We start from the raw sequence: 24,630 nt of genomic DNA, 5'->3' as shown, positions 1-24,630 counted from the left end.
AGAAGTGGGACTCTTCTCCAGTTGATATCCTACAAAAACAAGGCATTTCAATAGAAGCTAATTTAGTTAGCAAATAAGGCAGGTTTGCGTGTATTTGGCATTGCTGTGAAGAATTAAGGACCTGAGTTGGCTTTAAATTAAGCGAGTAAACCCTGGAGCCAGACAGTATCACTACTGTACGCTGATGTCCTTTACTTTAGAAAGGCAGCCCAAGACATCTTTTCTAGCACAAGACACATTTAAATTGATTGTTCAGAAGGATTAAAAGTCACTCAGAAAAAAAACAACATACTTACGCCTTAAATCCTGCTCTGTGAATACATATATGGCTTAACACAGAAACCAAAACATACTGTACACATTTCAATGCTACCGCTCGACTGGCGCTACATTTCAAGAGTTTCAGTCCAAAGAAACATTTAAACAGAGTGACAAGTACGAGTCAACAGATTACAGACACACAGTGAGACCTCTGCTCTCACAGCAAACAATCTTAAGACTCTTTGAGCTCTCTGTGTTTTGGAAACACTGACTGTTATGTTACCACCCACTTGACATTGTATACATGGTTATTCGGAAAGGAACTCTTATCTCCATTATCAACATCCAATTCACCCCCTAACAAAACACTGATGGCTTGATGGTTCTATAAAAAAGGCACAGCTAGGCTTTCGTTACCTTGCCAGTCCTGTGGCAGAAAAACTACAAATCAAAGTCTCTTAAGCTCCGCAGAGGCAAAAAAAAAACAAGAAAACACAATAAAATAAAACCCCACATTTATACAGACTGTACATATTTCAGATGATGCATAGAAAATAAGAACAAGTTAGTAAAAACAGACTGAAATAGTGGCAAAATGCTTTGCTATCATTTGGTGACTACAACAAAAAACAAACAAACAGTGAGAGCATTAAAAAACCCGCCCCTCCCTCCCTCCCTGCACCCCGGCCCATATTTTCCATACAGTGTTGTCACAAGGAAGGCAGAGCTCCATCATTTGCCCTCGTACTTTGGATTGACGACGGTGGTTACGGCACTTTTGTAGATCGGATTCTCACCCTGAGGAATAGAGAAGAACAGCGAGAGTGAGTACAACAGATGTGAAGCAAACCCAGTAATCAAACAACAAATCACAGCACGTCAAACTTTCAACAATGTGGTGTCAAAATTTTGATGCTTAGCTCAACAGTTGTAACATTTGTTCACTCCCCACACACCCCTGCACGTCACTGACACACCTCCATTTGTGAACAGAATTTCATTAATTCAATGTTTCTTAAATAGAAGACGCCGTGGGTCAAGATGTCAGCGTAGAACAACTGAGAGGTACGCCTGTTCAACGTCCGTTTATGTGGACATCTTGGCCCACGGCGTCTTCCATTTTGGGAACATTAAATAAATGCAGTCCTGTTCGCGAGCGGAGGTGTGTCAGTGATGTGCAGGGGTGTGTGGGGAGCGAGCAAATGTTAAGATTAAGTTCTGCTGTATAAAAGTAAGAGTGAAAAGCCTGAGGCCATATTGTTTTTACCACCCCGGCTTCTTATTATTACTATTACGTTACAATCAGCACATCACATTTCAGCGATCCCCCCTCTGCAAGTGTACTTGCATCCTGGGATGACACTTAAGTGGAGCTTGTGTGTGGAACACATCTGGTAAAGACGGGCAAACTGTACTGAATCGAGGGGGTTTATGACTCCTGGTTAACAGCCTGAACAATGATAAAGCTGGCTGTTCAAATCAGTTGGATTTCTGACATGTCACAGCATTTCCACATTAAGATTTTCCAATATGGCTGCTGTCTAAAGCACCTTTATAAACTGTAGTGAGGTGTTTTGGGGGTTTTTTGTTACATGTTGTTGCTTAAGCTGTGGTCTTGTCTGAGAATGCTGTAACGTGATCCTCACAAAAGTATAACTACGATGAAACAATAGGATCTTTAAACTTTGACAAGCCAGAATCTCGTTTTGAAATAGAGTTTAGAGAATAGATTGATTTTCCTTTCAATAACTAAAGTAATACTAATTTCTAATATGTATATTAGGAGCATCTCGCTTAAGAAGTATAAGAATTTCGCAACAAAAGGTGGAACATTTAATCCTTCATTTTATCAGAAAAACCAGGTTTAACATAATGTTGATATTTATGGTTTTCACCTGACAGCAATACTGAATGAACACAGTGAGTAGGACCTAAATTAGAGAGGCTCAGATAAAGACGAAACTTGCCAACTTAAACTGTCACTTATATCAAGTTAAAATCCTGGCATGTTACACCAACCTTAAAAGCAATCACCATCTGAAGGTAAACATGCTCATTTCACAACATGCAGTCACCAAACCTTTCATTTAACTTATATTCAGGTAGCTGTAACACTGCACTCTGCACAGAGAGAAGCACATGCAGTACACACAGCCAACAGATGATACAAACTTTGACCTAAAGAGCAGCGCCTTTGTTCCCATAGCTGGGATTCTGGAACTGGTTTATAGGACTCTTGTAAATGGGGTTCCCTTGCTAATATACAGAAGGAAGAGGGGGAAGATGGAAAACAGGAAAAAAACAGAAGGAACATAAATGAAGAGATGCAGGAAAAAGCAGTAAAGAACAGAGACTGAAATGTGGAGGAAAGTGTTCAGCAAGGAGCAAAAAAGGTCAGAAAAGGAGTCCTCGTGTAAGTCTCAGTTCCAGGAGAACTAATGTTTCTGTTGTCGTAGTTAAATTATTTATTTCCTGATTTATAACGTCTCAGTAGGGCAGCTATACTTCTATTTTCCTTCCAGTTTTGTGAGCAGTAAACACAAAAAACGACACCACATCTCAAGGGAAAATATGTCTTAACTAAACTATAAGCAAGACTAGCTTACCATAAGATAGAATACAAAAAGAACAAGTGTACTTTCTTCATCTTAAGTAATAGAGTAACACACTTTCTACAGTTTATGTCCCACAAACACGGCCTGTAATGAATGTTTGTTTCCTGCCATCAGGCCATAAACACTGCTGGTGTGACTTCCACACAGTGAGCAGCAGCAGTGGAGCTTTCCAGCAGCCCTCCTCTCCCTCTGCTTCATTGCCTTATATGGTCGTGCAGTTGTTCCATGTGGACAGTGAGAGGCAGCACTGTCAGCTGAGGGGAAGGCCGCTCCCTCGGCGAACACAGACTAAACAAACCTACACAGAGCTGAGGTTGATCAAGGACAGAGTGAGGGGCCAAAGAGCTGCAGGTTTGCTCCTAAAAGGACCGATCAAATCTACCTCACACTGGTTTAAATCTCTCTTACTCTCTCTCTCTTACTTCACCTTTGACTACTAAACTGAAACTTTCTCACTCCATCTGGAGGAAGTTTAGAGCTAGAAACTGAGCTGGTCTAAAAATATTCTAACTCAGTAATTTCACAGCTAAATATAACTCAACACTAAACAGTGAACCGTAGGCCAGAGTAAATCCTGCTCTCTAAACAAAGTTCCCCGGACTTCTTGCTCCAGCTGCTCCGGGGTGTGACTGACTCACCGTGTCCCACTTGGCGTTCATCTTCTCCTTCTCAAACTTGGCGAACTCTCGGCGGTCGTGGATGATCATGAGCAGTTTCCAGATGAGCAGCAGTGCGAGGCCGATGAGCACGATGCCCGCTACCACACCTGCCACGATGGGGATGATGTCAGGTCCTGCCGGGCACTCTGAAACCGAGAGAATGCAAGGAAACAGAATGAAATCACCCGGAGTTCATGGAGCAAATATTAAAGATAAGGAGGTATGAAGAAGAAGCAGAATGGCTGGCTTAAATGTTAATTGTGCATCTTGCGAAAAACTCAAGAGACTTTCACAATTCTAAATACTGCTGCGACTAATTAATTTCATATATTAAGGCCAGTGAACTTTAAAAAGGCAATCTGTAAGAACAACTTAGATTGTGTTTGTACTTGTGGCCTGACATTAGATGCATTTTCAACCCAAATGTTTCACAACCCAGTTGTTTTGCTAGCCGTCCTCTTTCTCCTTGTCTTTTGCTGGTGCAAAGCTGTGTATGGTAGGGCTGTGTATTGTATCGCTCGTGTTTGTGCATGTGCGTGACACAGAAGGGGGACCTATGTTGAAAAAAACTCGACTCGTCATGTTCCTTTAAGTTATGATATTGAAGAGATTAAGAGTAAAATCACAATTCATTTAACAGAAGGTCCAGTCCTACCCAGCGTCTCCACCACGTAGACCTCCTTGGTGTCGTTCCTGACGGCGTAGGTGTAGTAGAACCAGCAGTCGTTGGCGTCTCGCTCTTTGCAGTGCGTCAGGGGGAAGCTCTGGTCTGTGGGCTGTGGCAGCTTTTCGCGATCCTTCACCTTCACCAGCTGGAAGGAGCTGCAGTCCCTCTCACATGTGTCCTTCTTCTCACCGGCCTCGAACGCTCGGCACTGCACGCAATCTCTGTTACAATGTAGACGCAGGGTTAATTCACTCTACACTTCACTCCAAAGTAAAGTCTCTACAGCTGTTAATGTAATACAACACATTATGAAAAGTCAACGGTAAATTACAATTACTTTCATTTCCCAACATACTAAACCCTTTTTTTTGTTGGCCATGAAGTTAGAAAAAGTTTTAACAGACTAAGCCTGTAAAAAACTGCTGATTGATAATTGTAAAAGATCAGTAACCAAAAGTTGAGCTCAGCTGAGATGCCAGCTTCAGACTCACTTGTGCTCTGCGCAGACGCCGGGGCAGGTGGGACAGATCTCGCAGGTCGGACCCTGGAATTTGAGGTTTGTACATTTGCAGGTTCCACATTCACAAGTACCGCGGCCGTTACAGATCTGCCCGTTCTTGGCGAGGCAGGTGGAGGTCTCCAGGGAGCAGTCACAGGCACTGCCTGTGTAGTTGGCATCACAGATGCATTTTCTGCATTCGCAGCGTCCATGTCCTGGTAAAGCAAAGACAATGGGAAGGGTTACCCACAGACTTTCTATATCATAACAGGGTCTTTTAGATCATTTGATTTTTTCAACCCTCACCTCCGCAGAGCTTGTTGCTGGAGCGATCACAGTTGAAGTTGTCGCACTCGCAGTACTTGCCGCTGTAGATCTCTGCAGGATTGTCTCGCTTCTTGCATTCGCAGGTGCCGCAGACACAGTCGCCATTGTTGCTGCAGATATCCGTACCGTTGTCTTTTCTGCAGTTGGCGTCCAGGTCCTCTGTCCGCACTTCGTCTTTGCTGCACTCACAAATACGCCCGATGCGTCCATCGTTGCACCTGACACAGAAAATAAGAGGTTAACCATCTCAGTAATAATGCGCATCATCAAGGTGAGACATTACATGCCAACTATAATTCAATAAGACTAAAAGGTGTGCTAAATGTCTTTGAATAGTTGTTTGAACAAATGGGCGAGATTATGTGGGTGGGGAAAGTAAAAATGACATTTTCACATCGTTAGACATTTACAACTATGCACTACAACATTTTTACTACACTACTTCATTTTTCTGGCTAAAGAGGGACAACTGCAAATGGAAACCCACAGACCTTTAAGGCTCCTGGGTACAGGGTTCTGTAGCACTAACTGGTGATGATCATTTTGGCTGACTACTTACTTGCAGGCTCCACACTCGAAGGTCCCGTTGCCCTCGTGGCACTTTTCACTGTCGGGCTCCCCTTTTGTGGCACACTGACAGTCACAGATGAAGTTCAGGACTATCTCCACCTCCTCTGTGAAGCCCAGTGGTTTAATTTTTATGGTCTCAGTCTTGACCTGCTCTGGACACTTCTGGGATTCAATGGAAATCTTGAAAGACACCTGAAAACAAAAGCAGAATTTATAAGGTCAACAAACGTATTAAAGAGGACGCAAATATTTCAGCCATAAGCAGTAGACTGTGATTACAGGAAAAAGTGAAAAAAGAAAAAATATATTTAAGTGCACTCTGTTCTTATTTGCCTGAGCCAGATGCTTGGCATCTTTTCTTGCAGGTTCATTCATGTTTGGGGTTTGGTTCTGTGCTGTGGACACTTTCAGGATGGAGTGAAGGTATGCATCAGTTGCTTACACGGGTATGTGCTTCCAAACATGCAGAGCAACCAAGCAGCTTGTAGGCGGAGTTGAGGCATCGTTTCGGAGTTCTATCAGCTCCATTTGGATGTTTACAGGCGCTCTTTCCACGCCAACTACAAACGGATTACTGAGCAGTTCAAATTTAAATTTCTGAGCAGCAAATCACCGTGTGAACTCTGCCAGGTCCGCTCAGTTTATCAGCACAATGCACAGTTGGGAACACAGCTGTGCTGACCTGGTTTCTCTGGCAACATAAAAAGTGACCGAACTTTCCTTGCTGCATCCGAGTCTCCCACAGGGAGGTCAGTCCCTGAACCTCGGGGTTTAGCGGAGTGAAAGGCTTCGTTACGTCGCACAGAAAGGCCATCTCACACAGCTGGTGCTCGCAGGTCTTGATTGGCGCGCACGCTGTTGCAATGCATTCTGGGATTTGTAGTATCAGCGGTGTGCGTGCTGTATACCCGCAAGCCAGTTATGATAGACATAGGCATCTCGTGGGCCGGATATAATTATACCGCAGGCTGGATGTGGCCCTTGGGCCTCGAGTTTGAGACCCCTGCTTTCACACTTATTGTTCCATTTTTTAAGAAATGACTCATATTATATAATCTTAATTTATGTTTTATTCTCTTAGATTGGAAAAGTAAACCAATCCAACACACAAATGTAGCAAGGGGGTTGTTTTTCAGCTTCACAGCCCAAAACTGGACATCCCAGGATCTAAAGTAAGACTTCTGCTATCTGGATTACTCATGAGCTGAGATGCCTGCAAAGAAAATAAAGATGCACAGATGCAAAACAAAAAGGATCTTTATCTACCTCGTCTCCAATGGAGATGTTGGAGCACTTCCTGCCGTTCTCCCCTGTTCCCTCCACACCGTTCTTGCAGATGGATTTATAGGTGATGGAAACTCCCTCTGGAAGCCTGCCGTTTTCCAGAATGACCTCAGAGGACAAAGACTGTCCAAAACAGGAATAAAAGACAATTACATAGGCTCTAGTTGTTTGTTTATCAACTTGCGCAGACAAGATCCAAATATTTTACCGACAAAATAAGTTATCTCTTGACTCACATTGTAAGCATCAATAATGAGTTTGATGACGTTGCTGGAGTTGGAGGAGAGCGTGCCAACAGCTGATTTAGGAATAAGATTTTTCAACTCCTGAAAAGAGACACAACAGTCAAAGGTAAGAAAAGAATGAACAGAAGTTAAACTTACTTTAAAATTCTATGATTGAAGTTAAAGTTAATAACGATATTCATGAAACAAAATGAAAATAAAACTCTGCAAAGTTTACCTTGTAAACAGGCTGGAATTCTTCAGTGACGGCAAAGATGGTCTGGATGTTGTGGTCACTCAGCTTCTGAACCAGATGGGCGATGGAGGGGTAGTCCTATCAAACACAGGCAGAAACAAGCACACACCGTTATTAAATAGAGCTACCATTTCAATTTCTGGACTATGTGGACACATGTTGGCTAGAAAAAGACAACTCTACAAATATATAAGAAATGGAGACAAAGAGAAAGCCAAGGATACATTATGTATGAATACATACATAGTAGTGGCTCATGGTGTACATGTTGTTCTCAAGGTGACACTTCCCATCGTTGGGCAGGACAATGCCACCGAGCTTGCCATCGCCAGCAAAGTGGAAACCGGCATCCGTGGAAAACACCAGCAGACGAGTCACGTTCCTCCAGCCGATTTGCTCCTGGAAGACCAAGACAAAGAATAGCACATGAGGATGTTGTTTCTTTCTTGCAGTGCTATAACAGGAAGAAGGAAGAACTCTAAATGTGCCTCTTACCTCACAGACGGCCACCTGCATGATGGCGTCGAAGCCCCCCTCTGGAGAGTCCAGGTTTCCGGAGATCTGCTGCTCGCTGACCAAACGGTTGAACTCTTGTCCCTGGTCTGTCAGCTTCAGGACGTTCTTGTAGCTAAAGGGGCTGGTGCAGTTCTGGTTCCCTGTGCAGGGGTTGATGAGCCTGGCTGGCGTGGTGCTGATGTAAGGCATGACTGTCTTCTCCACAAATGAGCCAAAACCTAAAAGGAGATCATATTTTACTCAGTGTTGTAAAATACTAAGAACACAATGGATCTTTCAGTTGACTATTATCCGTTTTCCTGGGGTTACATTTCCCTTACCGATCCTGAAATCTGAGGTGATATCTTGCATTTCCCTCATGAGGTGAGTGCCGAGGTTCTTCACGTTTTCCAAATCATCCTTCATGGAGAATGAGAGGTCCATAAGGTAGTACAGGTCGATGGGGTAATCCTCAGCACGTTTGAATTTCAGCTCAAAGGTCTGGGGCTCACCTTAAGGGAATAAAAGTACCAATTTTAGTGTCAGTTTGTGACAAGAGCAAAACCATGTACCTCACCATTTACTGCTATTGACAGAGAACATTGTGTCTGTCACATTTCACACAGAAATAGTGACTTTTAATTTTGCTCTAGAGCTGGATGAATGCTGTGGCTTGCTGTTGGAACCACGTACTCTTTTCATTAACCATTGCGGATCAGTATAAGAGGCATTCTAAGCAAATTGTCTTAGAGATGCTTGAGTAAATTACAGAACTGAAACATCATCTTTAGCACGACTCGCTAAATGTTTTATCATTTACCTAGCATCGGAACATTTGCAGTTATTCAAATGACCAAAAATGTATAAAAATCTGGCTAGAGTAACTTCAAAAACTAAAAAACGATTCAGTGGTCTGCGGTGTTTTAACTGGCTCAGTTGCTTGGAGCCTTGCACTAGGTGATACTAATATATTTACCAGATCTGAGTGTCAGGGTGAGTTTCTGGGGCTGGATCTGAGTGATCTGCTCAGGCTTCAGTTTCTCAGCCACGTCCTTCTTGCGGTTGGTGACGGGCTTGTTCTTGTCGATGGTGATGCTTCCACGCGGGTTCTCAATTTTGGCCTCAGCACAGTTTCTCTTCTTTAGGGACTCCAGATCATCACAGCGAGCCGACTTGGACTCACCCACAGTGAGGAAGTTCTGGGAAATTGCACAAAAGGTTTGCTCACTTATATCTGAGGTATGAATGCTGTAAACACAGTTTTCTAGGATCTCTCACAGAAAGCCAAAAAGCATTTAAACCAATGAGGCATCTGGAATACATCCATTGTACTTTAAATGTCTGTTCTGTATTTAAGGCCATTGTTCTTCGGTTGTGGGAGACGACGAGAATACATGACTGGGAAGCCTGGCTAAGAATTTCGATTGGATGCACATGATATCCCACAAGGCAAAGTGGAGGACATCTTGAGACAATGAGCTCAGTCAAAACAAAAAAAGTGCTTTGACCCAGTTCTTTCAAAATCACAGAAGCCTTTTTTCCCCTGCATACATCTGTACAAATCAGATAAGAGCAGTTTGGATAGTATAAAAACCACACACCATATAAGACACCTATTGAACACCGAGTTTGTGCGGTGAATACAGGAAACAATGTTCCAAACACACGGTGTTACAACTAGTAGATCATTGTAGTTAATCTCAATCACACAGAAATGTTGCAAATCATGTTTTCTCAGTGGGTGGCACACACAACATGTCGTCATATTTCTCTGCAAGTGGTCTGTTCAATCATTAGTATACTGCTTCCACAGCAGTAATACTTGCCTTTGGTACATAGAAGATCTAATTAAAAGTTATTATTCAGCCAAAGTTTCCACTGTGAGGCAAAAAGCAGCAGCACTCATGTTTACAATCTCTGGTGTTGCTGTGGTTTTATTTGACTTCGGTTGAAAGGAAAAAAAAAAGAGGAAGTCTCTTAAACAACCCTGCATTTTTTGTTCATGCACGTACAGGGTAAATACAGTTCATGATTATGTATATCTATAGAAAAGTTTATTTATATTTACAGTACAGATTCAGTTTAAATCAGTTTGAGAAAAAAAGGGGGGTTGTTGCAAATGTTGTAAGAGAAGGGGTAATGTGATGAAACACCAGACTATGTTTAAAATTGAGCATTTCTCAAACAATGTATTTGAATTTATTTTACTTGAATAGGGACGATGCAATTAAACGTAGTTCCAGTACATCATTTTAAACTCTTGTCCCTAGTTGGGCCTTTATGTATATAATATAATACAACATAAAGCAGACCGTATCATAAATAAACATAGAACTACAGGTTTGAAAGTACAGTTAAAAATATAGGCCATAATATAACACACAAATACTATACAATAAATAAATATGTAATCTAAAGTACAATAATCTAAAAATGACGACAGCTCTGGTTTGCTTTGAGCCAGCATTTAACCTTTGTTGTGAAAGATTTTATATCAGGGATTACTTGATGTCTGTTGGTCATGTGTTCCAGAGCTGACAGCCCTTTACGGAGACGGCTGATTGTCCAAATTTAGATCTGCGATGTTGTTCTTTACAGTTACCCTCATTCATGCTCCTGGTTCCTCTCTTACTGTCCTGTCTTTGGATATATCTGGTAAGAGGTTCAGGGGCCAGATTGTTAATACATTGGTTAACTTTGAGAAAAACATAAATGCATAGAGCTCTTGTATTTTTTTAATATGATGCCACCGGATGGGTTTTTTGTCCATTACTTTCAGGGCCTGATTGTATAAAGTTTCTGGTTGTATTGGGTGAAGCTTGGGTCCAAACTGTCATACAATATGAAAAATGGGAGAAAATCACAGAATGCATGAATACCTGTGCTGCCTGAGTTGGTATATAGCGCCTAATTAGTTTAAAACAATTTGTTAGTTTTTACTGTTTTTGAGATTTTGTTTACAAATTTAAGCTGCGGATCTAAAATTATTCCTAAGAACTTAAAATTCTTAACTTCCTCTATTTCTTCAGTCTTTATCTTTAATGTTACATTTTTCAGGTGAGCACTGTTTCCCAATAGAGAAACACATTAAATGATTGTGTTCCAGCCACTGATGGACCTGAATTAAAGATTTTTCTTAACATTAAAAAGGCAACAGTTAAAATAAGTATCTTCCAATCTTTCAGTTCACTGTACAAACCCTGTATTTGATTATTTTTTAAAGATGTAACATGACTCTGGTCTGTAGCACGCATGCTTTTTGTTCAGATCTGTTCTTTGATTTATTAAACATTGCATCACATCATGCACTGGATGATGACTACCAGCTGTGTTTGTTAACTGTGTTTATGCAGTTCAACCATTGAGCAACGCTGCCACACAAACCACAGAGGGCGCAGCGATTACGCCACACCCACACTTTATAAAAATCTTCTAGATACTTTTTCATTCATCTGATAAAATATTTCAGTGGCAGCTTTACTGATTCAACTCACTTCATCCGTGCACCATCCACACGTCTCTGCCACCTGGATACATTCCCCACATGACTGTGCGTTTGCCTTGATGCATGTGCTTCCCTCTGAAAGAGACAAAACAAGATCCTTTTAGCCAACATGACAAAATAGATTTTCCATTAGTTCACTAATTTAAAGCAGCTTTGGTTTTTGGCTGGAAAAAACACCCCTTTCCAGCTCAGACAACTGAGTCATGCTGAGAAAAGCTCGAGGCAGCTCACCAAGTGGTGACTTCAGCTTGTAAAAAACGCCTCCCACCACTAGCCAACAGGACCCACGCAGTCTTTAAACCATGAATGAAGAAATACACGATTTAAAGGGTAAAAGCACTGATGTACTGCATTGTGCTGCAAAAACTTCTTTTTAACACTAACAAGTCAAATAGATATCCACAGATAATCCACATACACTTGAACTACAACAGTGAATACTACATTAACTGTGTTGGACTTGAGTGTTTGTTAACAGAGCTGAAAAAGATGGTTCAGCTAATGTTTAACAGCCAAGATGAGACAAACAGAGCAAATTTGAAAACATTACAGCATGTCCTTGCTCTTACCTTGCTGTGCCCAGCTGCTACCAAGGACCACTGATAGCGTTGCTATCAAAAGTAACCGCAGATCCATCTGTAACAAGAAAAATAAAAGGATTTAGTGGTGGAGAAACTTTGACAGCAAAGAAAGAGACAAACATTTGATTCTAGACACATTTTTCCAAAGTCAATCAGAGTTCTTTTTCACTAGTATGACTTAAAGCCACATGGACAAAAAGAATGTTTTATTTATGTTTCCCATGACCTTGTGACTCTTAAAAATAATCTTATTCTTAGTCTTAGTCAGAGTATGTATTTTACCTAGGTAAAATATCCTAACTAACTACCTTCTAACTACCTCTATCCTAAGGTTGAGATGAATGCCCCACTTATTGTCAACATGTTCCAAATATGGAGAATTGATTTGCCCACACTCAGTTCATCAGCACGTCCAAAAACCTCCATACTACATATTTGTGGTTGTGAAACATTCGTGCTGGAACTGGCCTACACAAGGTAGTTTGTTATCTGAGCAGGGCATGTCAGATAAGACTTGACAAGAGCGAGACAGAGAGAGGCAAAGGGAGAATAATAAATGTTGCATAAAAGAAGAAAATAGTCACATTTGCACTGTTTAGTCTGATGATCCAAAGCGACTCATAATGAGTCGAACAGAAGAGTTGTAATGACTTTAGCAGAGCAGCGAGAGCTTTAAGATGATGGACATTTGAAGCTGCCTCACAGTGTAAGCTGATGAAGAATAACTGTGGTAGAGGCATGATAGGACTGCTTTATGAACCACAATGAGCTGACCAGCTAGGCATTAACCAGCAAGCCACAACACCAAAAACAAATCCAAACAAAGACTGAAGTCTCCAAAGTGACTGTGGTACATAGTTTGGGAGGTAGGTCAACATTTTGTGGACAGAAGAAAAAGGCAACAACTGTAGAGCAGAGAAGAGGAGAGAAGAGGGAATTGTGTTCCTGTGTGTGTGTGTGTGTGTGTGTGTGTGTGTGTGTGTGTGTGTGTGTATGTTTGTGTTCCCATATTTGGTCTGGCTATTTCATGCCTCCTCCTGAACCTCTGCCATTCCCACAACTCCACTGACACACTTCCTTGACTGTCGGCCCAATCCTCAGGCTTAGAAACTCAGACCAACTTTCTCTGTCTATTTGACCCTGTAAGATATACAGGCAGTGTTGACAGTAGCTAAATCAACAACTGAGGCCCAAAATAGGCTACCCCTGACCGTTGAAAATATTATGGTTTTTATGTCTGTTATATTTACACTGTATGACAAAGGGATATTACATTTCACAGTTAGGCGCACTGATGCTGGTACATTCTTCAGTGGATGCCCAGTAAGAAAGTGTTAGGCCTATCTGTATGCTGCCGTGCTCTAGGTCAGAGGGTACAGGCATCTGTAAAACAACCACATCCTGTTAAATGTGGCGTAATGACTGAAGTGTGAGTTTCCCATAAGAGCTTTAGTGATAGGTATCATACTGCTGTAGGAAACGGCGAAAGAAAATCATATCAGATTTAAAAAAACATAATTTGAGGCGACATTTATAGATATAGAGTTAGGAGTACATTTCCCCTGTGGGGGATTAATAAAGCTTGTGTTATCTTATTTGAATTTTATGAGTATGTAGGCTATCTGGCATTTTTCAGCAACAACAGCTAAACAACAACAGAAAGAAGGAATTGGGGCAGGATGGACAGACATACCCAGCTATATGCTTCATTAATTTCAAGTAAACATCAACTGCACAGACTTTCTACACTATTAGGGCTCCTCCCCAACATTCCTGAGGACCAGCTTTGTTTACCGCTCTGGGGCCTGTCCTGCTCAGAACTGCAAATTGCAGAGAGCTGACAGATTGGGAGGCATTCAGTGTCACCCAATTCCTATGTGGTACATAATGGTTATAGGAAGGCACTGTCTGGCATTCTGGCAATTGATAGTGGGACATGATAACTCTGGAAAATAGCCATAATACATCCAACATGTATTGTGACTGAAAGTGCTGAATGTATCTGGGGGGTGTGGCCTACATAATCTTTTATTTACATCTACTTCTTTGTTACTGCTGCAGCTGTAATGGAAATGAATTGATTTTCAGCAAGAATCAGAAAACATTTTCAGTGCACTAAGAGCGGCTGAAAGCACTTCTTTGGTTCCGACACTGTATTTCTTCTTAGCAGACAGTTTTTTTGTTTTTATGTACTTGAGTGTAGCTTACCAGATAAGTGATATATTCCCTTAACTTTTAGCCTCATTACGAGATGCTGGCATGAGCATTTGCTAAATCTCAGCACATTTTCATACAAAGTGAGAAAATACGTATTTTCTTTTAGGAAAGATTCTTAAATCTTTTCCTTCTGTAGTATTTTCACTTGATTTAGAAAATCTTGTAAAGGAAGCTTAGCTCTTTTACACACAGGGACAGCAGAATTACTCATTGTGTGACTGTTGAAGGAAGAGACTTCTCCGCCTCTACAGAAATAGCGGGATATTACAGTCTGTGCTGCTTCCGCCCAGCGGACGTCCCAACTGATAAGAGCTGATATCAACTTCAGGCAGACAGACTGGTGATGTCTAATCCATAACAGACTGTGGTAAAACTTCTGTGCATAACTGTGAAACATGATTTGTTTGTTGTGAATTCAGCAGAGAGAAAGAGGTCAAGAAGCGTCTCCGTCTGTCAACAAGTACACGTTTGTGTTAACCACTTAGTGTTACATTTCTAATCAATAGCTCCTTTCATAACTTGGTTAAGAGAATCCTGAATGTAAACCTACAGAAAAAACTGTGTCTGGGTTTGTTGCTCAACCACTTTTTGCCACTACACATTTCCTCCATTGAAATACAGTGAAAGGTTATCTTTTGCAATGTGCTACAGTGGGAATAATCTTCTTAATCATTCTAACTCCTGAACAGAAAAGATCAGCAACATCTACCAGCTAAAGCTAAGCTAATGTTCTTTAGCAGTCCCACAGCTGAAAAAAAATCAGTTGACTGCCCATGTGAGGCAAGGCCATATCCTTGCTCTCAGTCAGGGTAAATACTGATAGAAAGAAGAAAACAACAGAAAGTCGATTGAGATGTTTTATGAAGTCACACGAGCTCTCGCTTCTTTACAAAGGCTTTGCTCATCCTCCTTTTTGAACACCTCCCCCCCTCTCTCTCCATCCATCATCGAGCAGAAACTCTGGGCTATGAGTAGTCTTGATGACGGACCTGAAAGCCTAATATTTGGAGTAAGAGAAGCACACTGTATCCAGTGTAGTCATGACTTTGTATGGTCAGGCTAGAGAAGACAGAGACGGCACATGCTTTGTGTTTGTGATGCTAAACGTCAGTGTCATAATTTTTAATTTCAAATTCTACTTTTGTTAATAGCCACAGCTGGCCAGCTCTTTCCAGTACTAGAACAGTAACTGAGCGTATGGTTTTTTTGCTTTAAGATTTCTCAAATACAGATACAAGGCATGGACTTGCTGGATGAGGGTTAAAATACTCCCAGACAACAAGCAGAGGGTGTCATTCACAGACCCAGACAAATGCTTTATCAAGAATTTCTTCCAACAGCTGCTGAGATGAACAGACTGAAACTCAATCCTTCGTCGCGCTCCTTGCTATGGTCCGCTAGCTGCCACCAGACGGGTCAGAGGCGTTTTGATTCAATCTGCAGCCTGAAAGTACGCCTCAGGGACCACAGGCTCACTGTCTCTGATGTAAATTCACACAGAGCATTCCTCTGCTAACACATGTAGCTGTGTCACAAATAATCGACTCCCTGTGTGAATTCTCGGCCTATTTGACAATGGCATTCCTTTGGCAACGTTTCTGTGGTAGCGCTGAGTGGACGACAGAGTGAAAAAATAGAGGCCGTCTTTCACAGGACAAATTGTAAAGCCCATCAAATAAAACTGACTTGACTAAACAACATAATTTCTGATGGACAGTTTCTGGAAGGGATGTTGTTCGAGAGAGTAAAACTTCCAACAATATTATCAATAAGCTGCAATTTCAGTGGCAATCACTCAGCTAATTCAGAATGTAAACAACATTAATTACTCACAATAAGGGCTAGGCAATATAACAAACATGATACATCCAAATCCAATGCATGCATGTCAATGGGAAAGGCTAATTTGGTAATTATGTTGACATAGCTACAATTATTGTATTTCAATCGGCAGCCCTGAAAGAAATCCTTTGCTTGAATGCTTTTTAAAAGTAAAAATAAATAGCTGACCAGACAGCAAGCTGAAGTTGGTGTCATAATCCTAAATGTTTCAGATTAAATGTCCGCACCATTGACTATGATCAGAGAGATATTGGTCAGCACAGACCACTGACGTGAACCGATTTCCAGATGAAAATTCTTGTATAGCATTTTCCAAGATGAGTTTCTAATAATGTGCCCACATTTTTTTTATCAATGAAGGTAAAAAGTATAAAAGTCTTCACCTTCATGAAGTCCTGTGTGTGCGCAGAACAAGTAAAAAGATAATGCCTTCGCTTAAAACCGAGCTGAGATTTCCCCCACCCTCAGGGTCAGATTCAGTCACACTTAAAAACAGAAGTTGAACTTTAGGGCTTTGTCTCAGGCTGTGCAGACTTGATGTGTCACCACTGCTTCTTTGTTTACCCTTCCCTAACAATATTGATGGGGACATTGTCTGTTATTAACTAGGGAAACACATTAAGCAAAGTCTGTGACAGAACACTTCCTCTTGATAGTGCCACTCACTGATGTTCTGATTTAAAGAACTATTAGCTCTATTAGGTTTTGAGGTCATTTAAACTTAGATTAAGCAGCCAGGAAAAAAACTGTCTTCCCCTCTTTGACTTGTTGTTGCTGCAGCTCATATGGCTTTGAAAGGACAAGCCTTGTGTTGTCTAAAGGTGGAGCAAGACACATCTGTGAATGTTTAGTAATTCGTAACAAAGTCCAGGTTTAGACTGTGGATGACCACAGTTCAACAAATAGGCCTCATTCTGCTTCGACATATGGTTTTGTTTATGGTATATGTACTATTGTCACAAAAGAACTGACCTCAGTATGAATGCATGGTCCAATTTCTTAAAATTCTATGATGGCAAATATTTAAAATATACATTCTTAAAACCCTCTTGCTGATGCATAGGTCCTCCTGCTGACAGAGGAGTCAAAACACATCGATGCTAAAACAAATGAAACAAGCAGCACAAAAAAGTAAACGGCTAATGTCCTTGGTTCCTCTTTGTGCATGCATCGGACAAATTTAACTGGAAGTCATTGCAAACGCTACCACAACTCACTCAACACAGTGGTTCCTTTTTTCATGCGATCAGAGGTTAACCACAGTCTGCTTTGCTAACCCTGCTGGGTGTCGCAAAAATATTCAGATGTGTTTGTCCTTGTTTTTTTTTACATGATTTCTGTATTTCATATTTGCTCGTATTCTGTGTTGCCAAATTCTAGGCACATGTAACAAAGAGTAGTCCTGCACAACTTCTTCAACACACGTGATTAATAATCCACACAAGCATCTTTCTATCATCCTTTTTAAGACCCATGCAAAACGAAGTAGACTCAAATTAGGGCTGCAACTAATGATTACTTTGAACTATGACTAAATCCACTGATATTTACCGGATTCTTTGGCCTGTAAAATGTGATAACAATTTCCGTTAGGCCTTCAAGTTGGTTATTTTGTACCACCAACAGTCCAAAACAGAAAGATATACTTCTATCAGATTGCCAGTGGTAAGCAGAAAAACCTTTCAATTGAAGAGGAATATTTGGCATCTAGGCTTGAGGTTTGTACATCTGACACCAGGATCTGACATCAAGTTAAATCTTGCCTTCCACTGTAGCAGCTCACTGAAACACTGAGTCAGTGCTGCCTGACTAAAGCAGGATGGATTATATCAGGTAAACTGACTTTTCTCAACCGAAGAACTGCCTTTTAGAAACACGAGGTACATACTGGACATTATTCCTAAACGCTCATTAAATCCACGGCATGGTGGCAGGTGACCTAAAAACTTTTACCTGCAAAAGCCAATGTTAAAAACGATATAGGCTACTCATCAAGAAATGCTCAGTAACTCTCTATGTATTGAAAAATGATTCTATAACAATTCTCAGGTATTACCTGTTCTATAAATAAAGATGAAACAGATTCAGGGCTGGATTGTTAAAGATTGTGACCAATGTGTGGTCACCTTCCCAATTTGTTTCATTTAACATTTTAACATCATGTCTTATCTCTATGAAGGGACTCTAGAAACTGAATTTTGAGAAATTCGCTCCACATATCTGCACTGTTGTTACTGCACTCTGTCCAAATGTCTCAACACGCAATACACACCCAACTGCTTACATATCTAGTTTTCTGCACCTTAAATAAGCAAAACATAAATTTGTGTGTCTTGCAACATAAAGCAACCTGGTGTAATCAAATTGCAAATGTTGCACTAAAGCCCTAAGAACTCTTGGGAGACATACTCAAAGTGAAAGGTGGCGTTCAACACAAGTCAGCATTGTTCAAGTTGGGTGGGTCATCTGGTAGTCAACAAAATGAGCTGGGTGCCCATCCCCCCCCCAGGTCTGTTTGCCACCCGGTCAGCCAGACAGCCCCCACCTGCTGCAGAAAGTCACAGTCCACTTTGAGTCCATTAGGTCCCCAAACAACTCAGCATGACTCTGCAGCCATTTCCTTAATCAAACCACACCCAGGCACCACTTTTCTACTTAACAGGCTGTTGAAGGATCAGGAAGAACCCTGAGCTTCTGAGTGCAAACACAGCATGTGTGAAGGAAACCAAACCTACATACAGGGATATCCCCTTTATCGAGCCAACATCTGCCATGAAGCTTGACACAGAACTTTAAAGTGCTGTCAAACTAGATGAGTATCAACAGGTGGCATCTGTTTCTTCAGACAAAGAAACAGAGAAGGAATGGCTTTTATATGACGTACACATTTTGACCAGCTGACATCAAGCTGACTAAAAGTAGCTGAAAGGGATGATTAGAAATGTTTGTCCTTTTCCTACAACAATGCATGTGTTTGGCTGGTGTCTGTCAATAAGATACCAAGATGTAATATTGAACGAGTTTTTCAGAATTACCGATCACGTTTATTAACTGATTACTGAAAATTACTGTTTGTGTTTTGTCGATTGTTATTTTTCTTGATGTAGATATTTGAGGTTATTAATCAATTGTGTACTAATTATTACCATCCTGGACTCCTACATCTCCAGCATCCCAAAAAAAAGTGACACTAAGTTTAAGATTTTTGTGGGAAAAAGTTAAAGAATAAGGTGACAATTTTGTGTTAACTTGTTTTATGCTGTAACATGTACAAGCCATATGGACTTTTGACCAACAAAATGCTTATACAAGGTAACTATTTAGATTGAGAAAACTGATTCTGGAGTGTTAAAATCAACTTGCTGTATATTTTTAAAGAATGCTCTGCAGGACCTGTTTGGGGTTTGTCTATGACATGGTGGAGATCCCGATCTCCCAACCCTCCCAGGAGAGATGAGATAACGCATTCCTTCTTAACTCATTCCATACTGTGTCGTGGAAAAACTGCATAACTTAAATATGCAGAGCTTTTTCCACCTCCTTCTTACCTCAAGGCGGAGTTCAGTATGTCAGTTTGATGTAGAGTGAGTATGATACAATTTTGGATCCAAACACGTGTTGGAAGCACGACAGCTGAGTTTTAGAATTATGCCTGGGCTTCTTCACAGCTTCTTTCACAACCAGGAAAGTTTTTCCTGAATAAAATGTGCATTAACAACTTACTGAGGCAGGACCCCGTTTCCAATACATTAAAAATAATTTGGAAAATCTTGTTCCACAAGGGATTTTCATCAGTGTAACTGATAATGATGGGTCAAAAAACCCTTTCAAATTTGGAGGTTTAACGGAGAAATGTATTCTGTCTCTCATAGTCTCTCTCTCCAGGTTACTTGAACAGTTGTAACAATTCATTATTAATTATGTGAACAATTATTTTGAAGATTTATATGCAAGATTTACCTTTCTTGATATACCTCTGAGAAGGCAGCAAATCCACACGTTACCACTAGAACCATCATTTGGCGTTATGGTAACAAAATGTAAATTATTCTGTAATTATGTGTGATACGTTTCCCTCCTGCCCTGACTTTTCCTAAATATCTACCCTATGCCTGCATTGTCACAATGATGTAATACATTTAGAAAAACAGATAGATGCGTTTTGTTGCTGTTTTTCAACCTCAACAACACCCCCGAGTCACCCTGAGTGCCGTTTTTGAGCATTGGTACTTTTATCCGGGAGTAAGGAAATAGGCTAGATAATGATCTGTATATTTCTCTGATAAATGACTTGTATGATTAGCCTACTTGATGATCAAAAATTGTTGTCAATTGTTATTAAATTACTAAATTAATAAATAATAAATGTACTAAATGTTTTAGCCATCCGATGGATGGGACATTGTTGGGGTCTGTACCAAACATCTATAGAACAAGATTAAAGACCAGGGAATCTCTAGAGGTCTACAATACATTGATAATATGCTGTTATGACACCAATTAATTTATCGAAAAATTGCAGCTTATGGGATTTAAATGCACTTTGTTATATTGCAACTTCGATAATATATTTATTAACTGTGCAACCCTACTCTGGTCAGAGGAAGTCTATATTGACAAAAATAAGTCTAATTATATAATTTAAGTTTCCCATACCAGTAATATTCTTTACTTCTCCATATGTGCTTAAATCTGTCAACTTTGTATGTTTCCTTCCAGGTCCTCTCAAGAGGTTCACACTTTTCATGTCGCTGCTAGAACTTCCTTGTTTCACCACTGACAGACCTCAGAACAAGGAATGAAACCATAAAGGGATAACGTTTGAACCGTGATCATATTTCCTCTAACATACTCTTCCCACATGCCTCATCTGGCCATCACCGGAAGGCCCATCATCCATGACTCATATCTGACAAGTCGGAGTAAAAGCCTGATGTCGAGTAATGCTGAATGACCCTTCAAACTGCCCCGGACACTCCTAGCTGCTAGCCGAGCACTGCTCACTGTGTTTAAATATCACAACAATGTAACTAAGGGAAGTGACTCAGTGAGCTGCAGGGAGCCAGCTCTGGTCCACAGACACGTCTCCCCTCATGTCTACAATTACCAGGCCTGGTGTATATTATCTGCATCCATGTGATCTGTATACACTTTACCAGATCAAAGACATATGTGTTTTAGCACCTCGATACCATGCTGTTGCTATGTCATTATGATGCTGTCTGTAAGCCAAGACAGGCTAGTAATTAACCCATGGCATTTTATTCCCATCTCACTAAATTGGGCCTTACAGAAAAGCTTGGTGAGCACAGACCAGTGGTTCAACGCAGGAGGAAAAATACACCTCCTCAGGGTGTAATTCCTTAACAGGAAGTAAAAGAGGCAGACAAGGCCGATCTTGTCCAGCTTACATACTGCACAGTCAACAATCCTGAATCACAGCTGAGGGGAAGGCCTAACAAGAGATTCTGGTTAACCAATCTGGGCGGCTTTAACACGTCTTGGTCTTACTGTATCCTCAACCACAGTTTATACAGTCCACAAAGAAGTTTGACCAGACTGGGGTCCAGCTGTGGTTTGTTCCTTACAAGTCCAACTTCACTCAAATGTTAACAAGTTTGGCTCATAAAGGGATGTTGTTTTCTTTTGTTCCTCATGGATGTTTTGCTCAAGGGAATGAAAACCTTGAAGTAACTCAAGACTTAAAAGTTCGGTAGATGTAAAGCCTTACATCTCCCGATGTTAAAGAATGCTTTTGACAAATTGAGAAATGTCTGGTTGGACAAATGGGCCAAAGTGCTTTAACAGCATTCCTAAAGAACAGATGGCTTTGAAATACAATCTATACTTTCAAGGAAAAGAAAAGAAAAAAACATATTGACAATTTTGATAGAATAAGTCATTGTTTCAAACAAAGAGGAATACACAAAGTGCTTTTTTCTCCATTTTTTCTCTCTAAAAAAGTAGTTAAAGTTATTGCATGTACTGTCATGAAGGAGAAAAGAAACCAGAAATAATAGTAACGTTTAAGAAGATTAAATATGAGGTCTTTTGTTTTCTCAAAAAATACTCAAAGTGATTAATCGATTATGTCACTATATCGCAATAACTTTTGTAGTTCACAACCAATCGATTAATCGTACAGCCCAACTTTTAAGGACAATATGTAGTCCTTTAAGAGTACCATAGCAGTATGACAACGATGCCAAAGCAGTTAAATATACGTTTTTATTGAGAGCCACAGATATTTTTAAGACAGATAACCTATAGGCCTATAACTAAGTCTTAAAAAAAGTATAAGATCTGTAAAAGTCTCTAAGATAGTTTAGGCTTGAAGATGGTGTTAAATATGATGTTAGAAGAGATAAATCACTCCATTTTCTCATGCTTTAACCATCCATACTGCCCTGTTTGCTCATACAATGCGACTCATTGGCCTACTTTCTGTACCAAGCCCAAAGTAAGATTAATTAAGGGACAGGCTTGATGCATTGGTAAAAGTGTGACTACATTTCAAATGTAATTTGTTTTTAGAACATTCAGACTTTCTATGAACTTTGAGGAAGACATTAAAACTGTCTTCAGATATCGTTAATCCACACCCAAAGTTTTACCCCTGAAGACAAGCATTCCTTCTACCCTCTATTGTCGTTAACAGTGTTTTTAGTCGCCTTTTAACGTGGCAGAATGGTAAAATATGACAAATGTAGTTCAATATAACAAAAACTTACCTTAATCTGATGCTAAACTGACGTTTCTGTTTCTTAGAGTAACATTTGTCCACCAAAAAGTCCGCTTGAAAGAAACAGCGACGGTTACTGAGGCGAAGACTAGCTAAAACTGTTATGAGGGTCCGCTTTGTTTTAGCTAATAGACCGCACGACTCCGACCAACGTTCACTGTCTCGAGACGTTAACCGTTAGCCTTTTAAAACCAACGTTTATTCACCTACGCTGAAGTTAAAACTATATAAGTCGCGAGAAGTCTCCGGCTCGCCCGAACACGTTATGGCCACGGCTCTGATGCTGCTGCGGAGTCGGTTTTTTTGTGCCCCAGTTCCACAAACCTCTTCTTCTTACTTAGATCCCGCCCACACAGGAAGGAGCGGCACATAGAGGGCAGAGGAACAAACACACCGGGAAACAATGAACCCGTCGTGACCTCGGATCCGGTGAATAATCGCAATTCACACTCAAGCTTACGCCTTGCCCACGTATATGTGACAGTATAGGTCCCAATAAACAACAAATGGTAAATAAACAAGTTATTGGATTTTGATACCTTCTCGCAAGAAATGTAAATGCACTTTTACTTTACAAGAGAAAGGCTGAATTGTCTCCTTTTCTTTTTAATATATATATGAATGTCTTTGATTTCAAATGCATGTGGTACAGGTTGTAGGGTTGGTGACTCACTAATTAATCACCTCATGTACGCAGATGATTTGGTCATTTTTAACCCATATAGTGCTGGTCTCCAACAGCTTCTGAGAATATGCACACAGTATGGTGCTGATTTTGATATAAAATACAACGCTAAAAAGAGTAAGATCATGATTGTCAGAAGTAGACACGACAAACAGTCAACCTCCCCTGACTTCTGTCTGGCACTGCACTCAGTGTGTGCAGTGAGATTACATATTTGGGCCATATTATCGCAAATGACCTGTCTGATGACAAGGATATCTATAGGCAGCGTCGGAAGCTGTATGCTCAAGCGAACATGCCGTGTCGTAAGTTTAGCATGTGCTCTGTATCTGTGAAGATCTCACTCTTTAGAGCGTATTGTACACCTTTGTATACTGCCTACCTGTGGTGTCGTTATAAACAAGGCAGCATTAGAAAACTCGTAGTGGCTTATAATGACAGCATGAGGCTGCTGCTGAGAGCTTCAAGAAGCTCCAGTGCAAGCCATATGTTTGTCAGTGTCGGGGTACCTACCTGCTCTGCTGTTTTACGTAACCTGATGTATAGATTTGTGTGTAGGGCATCTGAGCCAGAAAACGACTTAATCGCATGTTCTGGCTAACCCTGTACGCAGTTCTTTCAGATTTTCTTCCAGGCTGTGGAACCATTGGCGAACATGTCTGTATGTTAGAGATTGAACATTGTGGAAGGCTTCGTATTTTTATTTTCATTTTGTGTGTGTGTTTGTTTTTTGTGTTTTGTGATATTGATCCCCCAGGCTCTGAAATAAAGAATAGAGTTAGAGTACCAACTGTGCAAAGTAACTTTGGGGGAAGTTGCGGCAGGGGTGTTTGACTGAATTGGGAACTGAGTATACAGGGCCCTCGTGAGAGAGCCCACTATAGCCATCGTTGCTGGTAGAGGCCCAAAGATAGTATGACAGCAATGCACAAGGCCCAGAATTTTTGCCATGCCCCTGCACATGGGGTCCATCTTTACTATTTTCTGCCAAGGCTCAACAATTTATTTCATTTTCATTATCAAATTGCAAATATTAATTGCAATATGACCTTGCCCAATATCCAAAATAAAGAGGCTGCAGCCATACCTTTGTCGATGAAGTACATTTCTTGTTCCGTGTCCAGTTCTACTAAAAGCCCTTTTCAAAGAGTCAACTACTCATTTTTGCAGTAGGTGCATTTAGTTTTATGCATGTTTTTCT

At 40.7% G+C, this 24,630-nt stretch overlaps 1 protein-coding gene across 1 annotated transcript; it reads right to left on the bottom strand.

Moving 5' to 3' along the window:
• Positions 1-946: 946 nt before the first annotated feature.
• LOC138611219 (integrin beta-1-like) lies at positions 947-23,068 on the bottom strand. Its single transcript, XM_069684196.1, has 16 exons — positions 22,734-23,068; positions 11,932-11,998; positions 11,352-11,437; positions 8,834-9,056; positions 8,199-8,369; positions 7,858-8,096; positions 7,606-7,761; positions 7,345-7,440; positions 7,119-7,208; positions 6,865-7,005; positions 5,588-5,790; positions 5,008-5,246; positions 4,694-4,916; positions 4,191-4,423; positions 3,515-3,681; positions 947-1,059 (listed from the first exon to the last, which is right to left on the bottom strand). Exons 2-16 carry the CDS (start codon positions 11,996-11,998, stop codon positions 994-996), a joined length of 2,400 nt encoding a protein of 799 aa, XP_069540297.1. The 5' UTR covers positions 22,734-23,068; the 3' UTR covers positions 947-993.
• Between the last annotated feature and the right edge of the window lie 1,562 nt (positions 23,069-24,630).

The sequence above is a fragment of the Semicossyphus pulcher genome, unplaced genomic scaffold, assembly GCF_022749685.1.
Source record: "Semicossyphus pulcher isolate SPU_LCO1_2020_fin unplaced genomic scaffold, fSemPul1.0.p SCAF_7, whole genome shotgun sequence".
Taxonomy (NCBI): Eukaryota; Metazoa; Chordata; class Actinopteri; order Labriformes; family Labridae; genus Semicossyphus; species Semicossyphus pulcher.
The sequence above is the reverse complement of the archived record's forward strand: the minus strand, read 5'-3'. Positions and strand labels throughout refer to the sequence as shown.

Bases quoted from the DNA above. Each gene is read 5' to 3' on its own strand.
- LOC138611219 (XM_069684196.1), bottom strand. From the start codon at position 11,998: ATGGATCTGCGGTTACTTTTGATAGCAACGCTATCAGTGGTCCTTGGT. The intron at 9,057-11,351 runs GTGAGTTGAATC...GCAATTTCCCAG, and splicing joins GTGGATGGTGCACGGATGAA to AACTTCCTCACTGTGGGTGA. The intron at 4,917-5,007 runs GTGAGGGTTGAA...TTGCTTTACCAG, and splicing joins CAGCAACAAGCTCTGCGGAG to GACATGGACGCTGCGAATGC.